Source organism: Centrocercus urophasianus, unplaced genomic scaffold, assembly GCF_019232065.1.
Source record: "Centrocercus urophasianus isolate 14NV4802_14NV808 unplaced genomic scaffold, USGS_Curo_1.0 seq_12, whole genome shotgun sequence".
Classification (NCBI taxonomy): domain Eukaryota; kingdom Metazoa; phylum Chordata; class Aves; order Galliformes; family Phasianidae; genus Centrocercus; species Centrocercus urophasianus.
In genome coordinates this window covers 55,779,618-55,793,735 of record NW_024884364.1, presented here as the reverse complement: position 1 = coordinate 55,793,735, position 14,118 = coordinate 55,779,618, and the positions used below count along the sequence as shown (strand labels likewise).

The 14,118-nt window shown below is 35.7% G+C and overlaps 1 protein-coding gene across 1 annotated transcript in view; it reads right to left on the bottom strand.

Moving 5' to 3' along the window:
- TMEM131 (transmembrane protein 131) overlaps positions 1–14,118 on the bottom strand; it is a 91,823-nt gene that overhangs the window by 30,487 nt on the left and 47,218 nt on the right. The window contains exons 9-19 of the mRNA XM_042810683.1: positions 12,640–12,790; positions 12,495–12,551; positions 11,557–11,618; positions 6,741–6,849; positions 4,801–4,909; positions 3,793–3,946; positions 3,520–3,690; positions 3,081–3,191; positions 2,861–2,995; positions 2,231–2,335; positions 816–902 (exon numbers count right to left, since the gene is read on the bottom strand). Of these exons, the coding sequence (XP_042666617.1) occupies positions 816–902; positions 2,231–2,335; positions 2,861–2,995; positions 3,081–3,191; positions 3,520–3,690; positions 3,793–3,946; positions 4,801–4,909; positions 6,741–6,849; positions 11,557–11,618; positions 12,495–12,551; positions 12,640–12,790 (1,251 nt within the window). The remainder of the gene's footprint in view (positions 1–815; positions 903–2,230; positions 2,336–2,860; positions 2,996–3,080; positions 3,192–3,519; positions 3,691–3,792; positions 3,947–4,800; positions 4,910–6,740; positions 6,850–11,556; positions 11,619–12,494; positions 12,552–12,639; positions 12,791–14,118) is intronic.

The window sequence follows — 14,118 nt, the reverse complement described above, 5'->3', positions numbered from 1 at the left end:
TCTATCCTTTCCTATCCTTTTTTCTTTCAGTCTACTGTTTCTCTCTTGATGATTTCCCATTGCATTATGTTCCACACTCATCAGAAAGTCACATGAATCTCAAGGCTTGAAATACCAATTGCAAAGTCAGTATGCCTTGACTGCCCATGCTTCCATGGGCATACTGAATGTCAGGTAAGAAAAAAAAAAACAACATTATCCAGTTAATAGATTGGTGCACAACTGAGCAAAAAAGCTGCTTTCAGCCATCACTGAATAAATACTACTGCAGGAGGAGGATAGAAAACAACCTTAGCCTGTTTTTGCAGAGGGCCGCAAGACTACCGCAACTTTCTTGCTTTCCTGTTCTTGTACTCCACCATATATCCTCAAAGATGATCTACTTTCAATGTAGAAACAACACAATAATGCTTCATAGAGATCAAAAATCTCTTATACTGAAGCTTTAGTTCATTAGCTGACTTGGTCATCTTGGTTTTACACACTAGAAATTTAAAAAACACATTTATGCAATGACATCTGTCTTTACAGCTGGCGCCAATGTGCACAAATTGGTAATAACTACGTACACAAAGTTGTGTTAGAATGAACCTGCAAATAATCACGTTCAGGATCACATCAGTATTTGAAGATCCCATTTAAGTGGGCATAGAGGAGAAATGAAGATAAACCATGCTTGAGACATGTGAGGAAAAAAGTGACTCCAAACTCTCCAGCAACTTGACAGATAATTTAAGACAAATGTTTCTCTTGAACACAACAGATGAATAAAAAACAGCACAAAAAGGTTTAATGCTGTGACCTAACAATCTTACCGGAAAAGAAGGTGGAAGAAATATATGTTTTGGGGAGCAAGTCAGTGAGCCTACAGCAATCACTGCTTTCACTGGTATAGTTAAAATCTGAAAGAAAGAACAAGAGAGTTAACAAGGGAGCTAAGGAAAAGATGTTACTATCAGCTTTCAAACATCTCTTCTGCTTTTATTTGCATAGATTAATAAAATCCTAAAATTCCACAATTAATGTAGCCAATTAATGTCTTACATACACATTTAAAATGTGCAACCATGAATTAAGATTTCAATGTGTCATCATACTCCTACAGTCACTCTGTACTGCCAGGAAGCAAATCTTTGCTCAGTCATAATTAGCTTCTTTCTACATGGAATACAACAGCAAAGTTAAAATAAAAGCTTTGCAATGGGGCATTATACAAGTCTCATCTGAGAGAGACTTACTCTCTTAGAAAACAGGAGGATAATATACTTGAGATTACTATTAATTACTAATAGGGAAGAGGATATACCAAAGTTCCCAGAAGACATCAGAACTCATGATAAGACCTTGAAACAAAAGTACACTTTGGAATGCAGAAGGGATGGCAATAATTCTTACTGTGTATGCTGCTCTAACCAGTGTTAGCTCTATAACAATATAAGTACAATAACTTGTAGGAAAAAAAAAAAAAAGAAAACAAAAGAATTCAGTTGTAAAATTGAAGAATCGCTTAAACATATGGACATATTAAAAAGTTTAAGGTCACAGTTACCTGGCAGAAATTAGGAGTTTCCTATTTTCTGCATCAGAACCACACAACAAGCTTTATAATTTCCTGACTTCATAGACATCATATTTTTTTCTGCACGTATCACTCAAAGTGAAAGTTGTAATACAAAAATATTAAATATGGATTGCATTATATGTTATATCACTCTTCTGCAAAATATTTTATAACAGAAAAGGCATATGAAGTTGAGAATTAATTGATTGTTCTCTCCCTTGCTAGCTTTGGTGTAAGATCTGTTTATTTGTCAGCAAACCGCAATTTCTCCAAAGCAATTTTAACGTTATATTTTGAAAAAATTATTTCAGAATTATAACTCAATTTCAATAACCAACAATGTAGCAAAAAGCAAACTGTGAGCATATCATGCCAAAAGATTTTTGCACTGATGCTTTAAGGGTGCATCAAGAACTCATACGTCAGAGCATCAGGTCAGACGTGAACAGAAATTTCTGAAAAGCTCAATGAAAGTCATTTTTCATTCTCTAAGAGAAGATACGGCACAAGTAGCATTACTGCCACTCACTGCAGTGTTAACTTGTCCTCTACTCTTTCAACCTTAGCTTCTTCCGTGTGACACTGCAATCTATCCACTTCAGACTTCACAGTACAAAATAAAAAAAACACTCTGCTTGGACAATACACGTGAATATAAAATAAGTATACCTCATAATCTGTTGTGATTTGCACAGCTCCATCATGAATTCCTTCAAGTTCTTTTGCTATTAGTTTTACTCTAAACACAGCATAATAACCTGATGTTAGTATCACCTGTGAACGGTAGGAAACAAAATTGTATTCCATTAAAAACAGAAAATAAATTTAGCAAAGAAATACACTAAACAAGTCTGTATTTCCTTAAAATCCCTGGAGGCATTCAAGGCCAAGCTGGATGTGGCTCTGGGCAGCTTGGTCTAGTGATTGGCAAGCAGCAGGGGGGCTGAAACTGGATGATCCTTAATATTCTTTTCAAGTCAGGCCATTCTATGATTCTATAATAAACTATCTGAAAAAAATGACAGCAGTAGAAGTAAAAAATGCAAACATAAGTAAACTAAGATTAAATATTTCTTGGCGATTACTGCTTCTGAACTTCCCCTTTCAAAATCTAACCAACTTGAAAGCTGTACTGCTACTTACAATAAAACTATAAATAAGAAATTTTTTTTTGACAATCATTCTTCATTTTTATTCTCCTTCCCCCATGCTAAAATTGAACTATAAAAAAATACACATTTGTCTTTTTTCCTCCCACCTACACTTAGCTTTAAGCAATAGATTAAAAGGGTTACTTACTGAAGACTGATCAGATGCACCAGCATTTTGTAGTTTGTGGTGGTTTGCAATTACTGTTGTTCTATTTCCCTTTTCAGTTGTTAAGAGTTCTATGGCCAAACCATCCCCTATAATATGCCAACTTTTTATAGCCAGCTTAAAAAGAACAAAAGATACTATTTCAGTAACAAGACTGATGTAAGATTCTTAAAAGGCAAACTAAAAATAAATCCATCCTTACCTCTATTGGATTGCTGTTGATGATGGCAAATAAAATGCTGCTAGCTTCTGCTGCACTCAATATGCCAAAATCTATAAATCGTTCCTCAGTTTTTGGAGGCAGTACAAAGTACTAGAAAGATTAATAAAGGCATTTTAGCATAATTAAATACAAAATACACTCAAACTTTACATTTATTAACAAATAAATAAGTGCAACAGTACTAAGATAATCTCCAAATTCTATCCGTTTTCTGCATATAACTAAAGGGAGCAAAAAAGAATTTTCCAACAGTAACAAAAGCTGTTTAAGAAAAGAGCTGGTGAAGTGGGTGACGCTACCCGTATCTGCAAGTCCGTTGAAATTAAGAAAGATATGCCCCCATAGAATCAGAATAAAGAGAGTCATATGAAATCTGCCTCCAAGTAGACTGGAATAGCTAAAAAAGACAAATACTCACATCTAAGAATCCTGTGTATGCTCGAACGGGTAGGTGAAATTTAGAAGCATTGGTGATAAGTAGAATATTGTTATCTATATGGACAGATGATGTGGAAGGCATAAAGTAAAGTGTAAATATATATCTGGATTCATTGGGTGGAATTAAGACAGGTTTGCTGAAGTTCTGGACCTAGATCAGTGAAGAATGAAGATCAAAGTTACAATTTAATGAAGCGCAGCACGCGTAAACGTTTTCCGCTAGGTAAAAATATTCCACTGAACTGAGGCTTACTTTAAACATTGGTTTTGCTTCTTCTGGTAACACAACATCATGTATAAGGACTGCAAAATTGAATGTGTTTGTTAGATAGATTTGTCTTTCCACAGAATCAGAAGCACCGTCACGGATGTGAAAAAGCGTAGCAGCATGATCAAACCCTAAATACCTGTGAAAAGAAAACAGTATGGAAAAAAATGAAGTCTTTCCTTATCTAATCATATATTACACATATACTAGATTTCTATCATTTTTATTTTAAATATATATATACACACACGTGTGTGTGTATGCACTAGAATTCATTTACTCCATCAGCAGGAAATGTGCACAGCACACTGCATGCTAATAACAATACTACAGGACATTGATTACTCAGTAATGCAAACGAAGTAAGAAAATACATAACTCAGCATCCTACAAGGACTAAAACCAAGTGTGCATATATTAAGATAGCCTGTAAATCATGCACGTTCCTTACTATCCAAATCAGGAGATTGCAGCAGCAGAGTTCTGATGGGTAATGTTTAGTTTAATTGCCTTTAACATACTGTCAATTCAGTTGATAAGGCAACACGTTTCAATGACAATCCAATGTCAACTTAGACAAATTTTGTAAATGAATAAAAAAAAAAAAAAAAAGAAGTGCTGACATGTCTTCCAAAATTTTGCTTAAAACTAGAAATATTTTCTCTACTTTTGCTTCATATAGTGGGTGACAGAACTGAATTTTTTTTTCCAGTGTCTCATCTGTAGTCTTCAACTGCTTTGAGAAGTGACTCATGCAGGTCACTTTGAGCACAAGATTTGAAACCAGCCTGTGCATCACTGTCACTACCTCATAAGCGTAAAAACAGGAAAAACTTGTACCAGTGATTGTAGTTCTAGGTGAGCTTGATTCAGAAAACACAGATACCACCTCTTTATACCTCTTCCCTTGCCAAAAAGGCTAGAGTTACCTTCCACAACAGCTTATTTTCAGCATTTTTTTTTTCTCCAAACTTTGCTCAACAGCACACTTACCCATCCAATACTTCTGCTTGATAGGGAATTTCAAGTTTGGAGTAGCTTTTCTCTTTTGCTTTAACAGTTATTTTCCCAGAAGACTGTGATGCTTTTTTTGCTTTTGATGCTGTAAAAGAATACAAGCAGCTTGTTCAAGCAGACAAACACAAAAACCCATCAGGTTAGATTAGCATGAGTAGTACAAATGGAGCTAGACCAGAGACTAAATATCGTGGAAGAAGAAAATTGATCATACTGAACCTTCAATATACCCCTGACATAGAACAAGGGTTAGAAGATATCTGATTCCTCCCCTTATGCCAGTTAGTTGATATGGTTAAGTTATATACTCTAGGAAAACCTAGTTGTCAAATAAATGTCCAGAAGATAATTAAGATGCTGCATAAGCCTCTGAATTCCTCACTATAGTAGGTACTGTTCTACATTAACAGAAGTTTGTGAGTGTTAGGCTCCTCATTTAAAATTACCAGTCAAGCAGGACCTTTGGGCCAAGAACACTGAAATAGAATCAGAATCCATGCAAGATCCAAAGCTAGACAAGTGCCAACAACAAAACTCACAGGTCTGTTCCAAGGTCACAGAACAAGCAATGTTATCCTGGTAGCAACACGACCAGAAAAGTCAAGGGATTCAAATACTGGTTAGTAGAAACTGCCAGCCTCTAAATTCCCTGCACGTAGTAGGACAGCTGTAAGAGCAAATACTTACGGCAGACTGCTAAAATAAAAATAATGCACCGAGTCAGTCCCTCAAATGTACTTTGCACTTTGACTAATTTTTTTTTTCCCCACCAATCAATCCCATCAAAACCTACCACATGCCAGTCTGTACATTCTTATACAATTCCTTCCAGCTTCAAAATCTGGACATGTTACCTCAGGTTGACAGAGTACAGCTATTTCAGAATTCAATATTTATGGGCTAAGACATATCTCACTCATCTTACAAACTGCAAGCTATTCAAAGTCTAAAATGCTAATTAGTAAACAAAATCCTTTCCTCTCTATCCATACAAATTCTGAAATTATGTCTACCTGAAATTAAAAACACTGCACCTGTAAGACTCCATCTTTAAGTCTCTCAACTTGGATTGCTTACAGTACCAGCTAGGATCATAAAGCAGTAAGATTTGAACAGGTCACCAGCAGTCCGTGAGTTGATAAGAATCTAATACAAATGGAGGTAACATTTCTATCAAAGGTTGGCATAACATTTACAGTCTACACTATCTAAGAAGGAAATGAACCAGCACTTCTTTCATAAACATATAAATGAAAGTCAGTATGAGGATACATAATGTATCTTCATAGGAAAGGTTACAGTGAAAGCCTTGCCACTCTTACCTGCCTTTCTCTATAATATACATTCAAGATAAAAGAAAACAAGCTAGCATTCACACTAAGATTCTCAAGTGCAAGACAGAACCCTATTTCACGGGTATTCCAACAAAACACTTTGGGGGAAAATAGTATCTTAGAGTCTTCATTAAACTTCAGAAAGCTCAAAGGGTATTCCAAGGGATATACTCTACTTTACATCAATGCGATGAACGTGCCTTGGTTTGCTAGGATTTCCCAAAAGCAAACACCTTTTTAGGCCAATAACGTCTTTCAACCAATGACTCAAAATACCTCTTATGTTTACAACAGAATCTGATGCTCAGTTTTTATATTTACACATATAAGATTCTTTAAGCATCCCATTTCTTCTCACTATTCGTTATCAGATGAAGTCACTGGCTAGTTGTGACTTCAGAAAAGACCCTTCTGAAATACATGTACTCAGCAGAAACATAAGGCCCTTCCAAATAATTCCACTTCCTCCTCACAGTGCCAAGCATTAGTTCATTAAGAGACTTCTTAGAAAACAATTCATAAAGTTTCAGCAAGTGTTATGAAGCATTGGACAAGTTTTAAGAAGAGAGGTGAAGTACTTACCATCAAAGCTAATACTTGCAACTTTGGTATATTTACTTTCAGAGGCTTTTAACGTAACTGGTTTGAAATGTACTGTTATAGCTTCATTCTGTGGTGTAGGTCTCACACTCTGCAAACAGAATCAAAAATATAAAGCACTCATACATTTATCATTGTTAACACACTGTGCAGCCATCATTCAAAGTGATATGGCTGCAATTAATTGGTGCTGAGTTTGTATAGGTCTATATTCCCTATAACAGAACAGCATTACAAGTGGCTTTACTATGTTTTTCAAGTCCTGAAAACTACTCAATATGCAAAAAAGCGGACAACAAGGAGTTCCCCTTGAAAACAGAGTGAAGAGACAGTATAGCCAAGAATGTGCAAAAGAAACAGAAAGCAATTTTATTTTTGTAAATTAAGAATTATTTTCATTCTTAATGTCACAAGGTTACAACAGCCATAGCCTATTTGTTTCTAGCTCACTCGCTGGCAAAGCTGTTAGCTGACTTGTGTAATTAATGGCAATACACACATCCACCTTGTCTCTGATCCCATGGTAAATCTGCAGAACTGCCATATTAATTAAAAAATAAATCAGTATAAAGAACAGGTCTGTCAATTTGAGATGATATTTATTTTACAGTGACATTTTACAATATTACCTTTTCAATCTGACAGTTATTATTTCTAACTACACAGAAAAGGTGAATTGGATGTTACCAGAATAGCAATTCTGTCAGTTGTTAGCCATAGGTGATTTGAAGAGATACGCGATGTCATGCAGCAGAATTACAGATGGCAACTATTAATACCTGAAGTGCCTACAGAGACTGCTAGCAAACTAGTTAGATTTCATGTACAGAAACAGGGCTTGGAGCACTTCAATGCTCTTATTCTTATTTTGCTTAAAATTGGGATGGCTGCCATGATTCCTCCTCCCCAGCTGTCTTCTGCTGTAAAAACAGCTCAGCTGCTCATATAGCAGCTGCTAAGCTGCCATAAATTACAAGACACTGCATTAAGAAAATTGAAATGAGTGCTGGTTTACCTTATGCTAGGCCACAGAGGTTTAGCACCTGCTTCATAAGCAGCTGAGATTTCCTTCATCAGAGAAGAGTAAGACAGACTGCTAGTGCTACACACCAGTTAACAATTCTTCAAAGCTAAGCTATTCTTGACTGTAAATGAAAGCTGTAAAATTTTGCATACATAATTAAGTTCTGCAAAGTTACATAACTAATTCACAACCCTCAAAGGAAACGAGCAGCATTGCTCATGTTCTAATAAATGAATAATCTCTGTTAGCTCAACCGGAAGATTCTCTATATTGGAGTTACAGCAGTGACCTTTGTCAAACACCTGCACGCACATGGTGCAGATATTTGATACATCTCCTCGTGAGCTGATTTATAAATATCACAATCTCTTTCTAATGGAATCCATATTACAAAACTGAGATCTCGAGGTATCTTTGAAAAGCCCCTCAAAGGAGGCAAAACAAAAGCTATAGTCAATTTCACAGCTTTCACCTGGTAGAAAAGGTAACCATTTCTAGCAGCTCTTTCCGTATAAAAAGCTGGTTTTGAGCTACTAAAAGCTTGAAACAATGCTGATTTCATTCAGCTAATCATCAGAAAATATACGAAAGAACAACCCAGTGTGAGAAAAATATTCAGGTTTCAGAGGAGTATGTCTTAAACCTCAAATCTACATGGATTAGTTCAAAACATTTATAGATAAATTTAGTTAAAGAAGGAATTTAACACTGTTTTGTGGATTTTTTTTTTTAAACTATATCAGTCACATTTCTCTTGCTGCTTGATTACATGCTATAAAAGCAAATATAACATTAAGATGACTAATGGAAACAAAATTCCTTAGGAATTCTTTTAACTTCATTTTCCTCAAATTTTAACCCACTTCAAATAAAGCCCAAGCAAAACTTGTTTCCTGAGATGTGCCTTATGAATCATCAAATACGGGCTCCTCAACAGCAGGTCATAAGAAAACACATGCAAAACAAGTTCCACTGAGAATCTAACACTACTGATTTTCTCAGAAAAATCCCCATCAGCAATTTCTGTGGGGAAGAGGAATTTCAAATACTGCATTTTATTTACATACAAATCTCCTATAGAAGTACCTCAGTCAAGCTTCAAGATCTTATAGTATACGGTTTAAGGACTCACAGAATGTATCTATTCTAATAAGATGAAGAAGGTGTACGATAAACTACTAGTGAATTTGAATCTTTGAGGCATTATTTTGAGATCAAAAATTGAGATAGAGAACATAACTACTTCTCACGGGTTGGTAAGAGCAAAAGTCTGTGAAGTAATTGAACTGTGACCAAAGTAAGCACTTTCTCATACACTTATCATCAAACAGATAGGCCTAGATTCAGTACATAGCTACCTTCAAGTTTCTTGTTCTTTAGGCATAGAACATGACCAGGAGCTGAAACTTACAAATGGGACTTCACTGTTAACGATGAAATGGACTTAAACTGCCTTAAAGAAACAAAATTTTCTTTCTAGAGAGGGGACAAATTAAAGAGAACCATCTGACTTCATTACACTTTTGACAACATTGCTTAATTGTTGCAGCACAACAGTTTGTCCAGTCACAAAGTAAACACGATGCTCCCTAATGACGTAAAAAACCCTATAAAAATGTAAATAAGGAAGTTTTGTAAAGACTCTTAAAACTCAAGAAAGAAAGTCCAGTGACTCACTCTTATGTTCCCTAACCAAATTGCTGGACCACAGGATGAGTAAGAACTTAAAAGCACAACTACAGCTCTGGCAGCACTGTTAGCAGTCTGTCATACGCAGATGACCTGAAGATATTTAGTTCTTCCAGCAGCCAACTTAAATATATGCTAAATATAGCCCTGGCCTTTACTTCTGACATTAAGATTACAGTTGTGGCAGAGCTCTGCCTCACTGCTTTTAAACTCTAATTCTAAAGGATCAGAATTCCATTTCTTCAGCTTTGCTAGAAATACACTATTCACTAGTTTCTTTGCAGAATTTCTTTGCTCTTGTTTACCACTTTAAAACTGACATAGCAGAAATTCACACAGTGCTCGAAATACTGGTAAGGTTATACAACTCACAAACTTCACTAATTGTGCTTTAATAAGAACAATTGATTCAGACGTGCCATATGTGACATTGAAAAATACATCATATTTAGTCTTAAATGAAGTAATTTTATCATCACAAGGTAAGTTCCAGGGCCCTTCAATCTCTCTAAATTCATTGCTTTGACACATTATAAAAGAATAATTCATCTGGAAAAATTCTGTCATACCTGTAGAATGAGCAGATAATAGCCTACAAGAAGACTGTGGTCTATGGCCTACGGTCAGGAACACAGAGACCATAGCTTTTAAAAAGGAAGTTTTTTTTTCTGGAGAAGTATGAAATAGGTGCTAATTAATAGCAGATACGATACTAGCAGTTTGAACAAAAAGTTATTTGGCTTGTACTCGTGAAGTATGTCACACGCCTTACAACAAACCTGGCAAGTCTAAGAACATGGGCATGACATAGGAAAGCAAACAGTTGAGAAAAAATCTAGTAAGTTTACAAATCCTCTGATTGTAGGGATTACATATAGGTCTTTCTAGAGAAGCAGGAAAGAGAAAACTTTTCAATTAGAACATATTACCACACTCCATGGGAGGTGCTTTCTAGCATACAAGGCCACAAGGAACCTTAAGGTCATCTACCCTCACTGAAATAATAATCACTACGACTTCCACAAATTAAATTCTCTTATACTATACTATTAACTTCTCCTGACTTGAGAGTTATCCATGAATAATAACTGAGCAGAAATTGCAATGGACTGTCATTACAGCGGAAAGCTATCCTCATTACTAAATAAGTATTCTGCTTCTACCATAAATTTGTCTAGCCTCAGTATCCAGCATCCTGTCCTATGTTTTTGTTCAACCTTTATTACTAAAATATCATTCTCTACAGTTAAAGCTTTAAAAACTAAGTAATGCTCTCCAAGAGCTCAGTAAGAAACCTTTGCCAGTCCTTCAGTCACTCTTCTGGCTCCTTTGGTTTCTTTTCAACACTTCAACACTTTTTAAAATGCACTGGGACAATATATAGCTACCAATACAAACAAATCTGCAAAACAAGGAAGACAGGAGGGAGAGAAGGAAAAAGTGAGAAAAATAGTGGCGAAAAAAAAAATCACATAGGAAATTACACAGGAAAGAGGTATGCATGAACCACAAGAACACAGTAAAAACTCTGAAATAAACACAGAAAATCCCAAAACTAGAACTCTGAAACTGCCTTTATACGCAGCTGTAGCAATCTCATAGGAAAGGACTCTGGAGCGTTCCCAGGCCTTTTTCTTATTTCAAGATACAAATGAGATGTACTCAAGAAAACAAGGGCCACGTTGCAGTCTGCTTCTAAAAGCTACTCTTTGCCCATCTTATAAAGACTACAATGGAACATCACTTCATATGCTTTCAGGGACTCTGATGTAGACAAACAATCCCACAGAACCTTAATCTCTTGTATGCCAAACTGGAATTACAAGTAGAAAAGCTTAGGGACCCTAAGATATTGTAGACAATCTCGATATCTATGATATTGAAAAAGCTGTTGAAAGAAGGCTATGAAGCAAATTAATGTTACCATGCATATACATGATTTCTTTTCTTAATACTAAGTCATATTTTAGTCATCTATTACCTAGCTTCTATTTCTGAACTCTGCATGGTTCATGGATTATCTGGAAACGATCAATTTTCATGAGATGAAGTAAACACAGGTAGAAAGTTTCAAATAAAACTTACTGTAATTGGCACATCTTTTGTTCCTGAATTTAATAAATGCAGATTTAAAATTTTTGGCAGATCTGTTGAAGAACAAAAAACACACCAGACTATTAGGCTATGTTGATACGAAAACCTTATACAAAGTTATCTGTGCTAGCTAGTTTCTCATAAACCCACCGTTGTTTAGCATTGAAGGGTTGCATTAACTTGGTAGTACAGCCAAAGTAGCTAGCCTCAGGAACATGACATTTTAAACAGCATTTTTTTACAGTAGTAAATACCACATGCTTCAGTTAACTACATTTATTTCTAACACACTAAGAAATGAAACAGCTAAAAATAGTAAAATGCATGATTTTGGCCAGATGGACTAGCAAAGACAATCTTACTACAATCTTAGTAATCTTATTTGTTAGCTACGTTGCATGGAAGATACCTTTGGTTTTATTACTTTCTGTCAAGCATAAATAATTCTTTGATCTCACTAAGCAATACTAATGCAAAACATACAGCATAAACTTATAAATGGCATTTTTAAAAAAGAAGAAATCACAAACAACTTGGTTAAGTTTGCATACTTCTACTATTTCTTGTGTATGAAAGATATTAAAGCCTTGTAGCTATAAAGCAATCTTTCCCTAAAAAAAAATAATGAAATAAACCAACAGCAGTTTTCAGGTTAAGCCATGTGCAAGTAAGTTTTAAGACTCGTGTCAGTACTTGACTTGTAACTAAATGTGGAAACTACTGTTTGCTTGTACACATCTCAAATTTACTTGAAGGCAAACACATTTGTGCACAGTAGCAATGCATTGTTTTCCTATCTTTGAAACTCTGGCTCTGAAAGAAAAAACAAAATAAAATCATAATCTCACAATCTATTAGGACAATTACAAAGATGACCATTCTTCCCTTTGCCCCTCACAGATACTTTGAGATCTGAAGTACAGCTTTACCTTGTGTTCGTAGCGTACCAAAATCTAGCATTTCTGTTGATGAATAGATTCCTGGTGCTTTAAGGGAAGAAAAAGAGACATTACCATTTTCTTACTGCACAAGTTCATTAAAGTTAGATAACGACAAAAATGCTTTTTTACAAACCTGTTGTAACTTCTACCTCAACAGGGAGAATGATAAATTCCGTGTTGTCTGAGGCATTTGTTTTTATTCTAATGAATGCTGTATGATTATCTGCTTCTCTCGAAGAAAAGCTGGCTCTCATCACACCTTTTGTTTCGTAGGGAGGTATTTCCTAACAGAACATTAAAAGCACCTCTGTGAGATTGCAGTAATTATAAAAAGAGCTGCTACAGCAAAAACTACAATAGAAGTATTGAGCATAATTGTATGATAAGAGAAAAAGCAGCAATGGAAGCAAGACAGAGCCTGCATGTTTTTAAAGTTACCGTTAAATTTCATTTGGGTAGTTTTTTCCCAACAAACACAACACTGATTAAAAACAGGTATACAGAAGAGGACTTTCATTACCCTCTTAAGTTTTATTTCTTAAAACTGTGGGAAAAGGCTGAGAGATTAACGATAAAAACGTTACTGAGTTCAGTAACATCAAATGCTATTTTTATATATTCTAATTGCTTTTTCTCCAAAGCAGACTCAAAGCACATAGTTTCATACACATACACAAATGTCAAAACCATCTAGCTAAACAAATTAAAATAGTGCAGAATTGCTAGTAGTCAGAGTAACCACATTTGGAGAGTCTCTGAATTAAAAATTATACTGAGAAGCCTAACTTCCAAATTCTGCTCTCACTTATTCACAAACCTAACATAAACAAACTGCTACGCTGTCTCCAAGGATGCAATTTCCCTCTTCCACGTGAGTAATTAGAAATTATCCCAAGTTTGTCCGGATCCCTGAAGTACCATTAAATAGCGATCATAAAAATTCTCCTGCACACGCGGACTGCTTCATCCAATCATCAAAACATCTGACATCAATACTAATTGTGACAACATTGTACCATTTGACAGCATACTTTAAAGTATCAACACTTGTGTCAACCTTGTTTCAAATCATTTATTCTACTTTCTCTTCTGCCATATCTTCATGCTTCCACCTATTGGTTTGACTTCTTTGACTTGTTTTACCGATTTGAAATGCCAATGCCCTTCCAGTGCAACTTTTGCATGCTTGTCATCAATGCTTTAACTGGCAACCTGCCTTAGGGAAGCTGAATAGCTATTTGCTGAAGAAGCAAAACCAGAACTGAGGTAGACATTTGAAAATCTTTTATGCTTTTGTTTGTGGTTCTAACCACACCAAACAGGCATGTTGTTTATATACTCACTAATGATTATAGAATTCAACAGTCTCCTTAAATTTTTTTTGTTCATGAGGAAGGGGTTATCATGTTTGCAGGACAAGGGGAAATGGTTTTAAGTTGAGGGAGGAGAGATTTAAGTTGGATGTCAGGGGGAAGTTCTTTACAGAGAGAGTGGTGAGGTGCTGGAACAGGCAGCCTGGAGAGGTTGTGGATGCCCCGTCCCTGGAGGTGTTCAAGGCCAGGTTGGATGGGGCCCTGGGCAGCCTGGTCTAGTATTGAATGGGGAGGTTGGT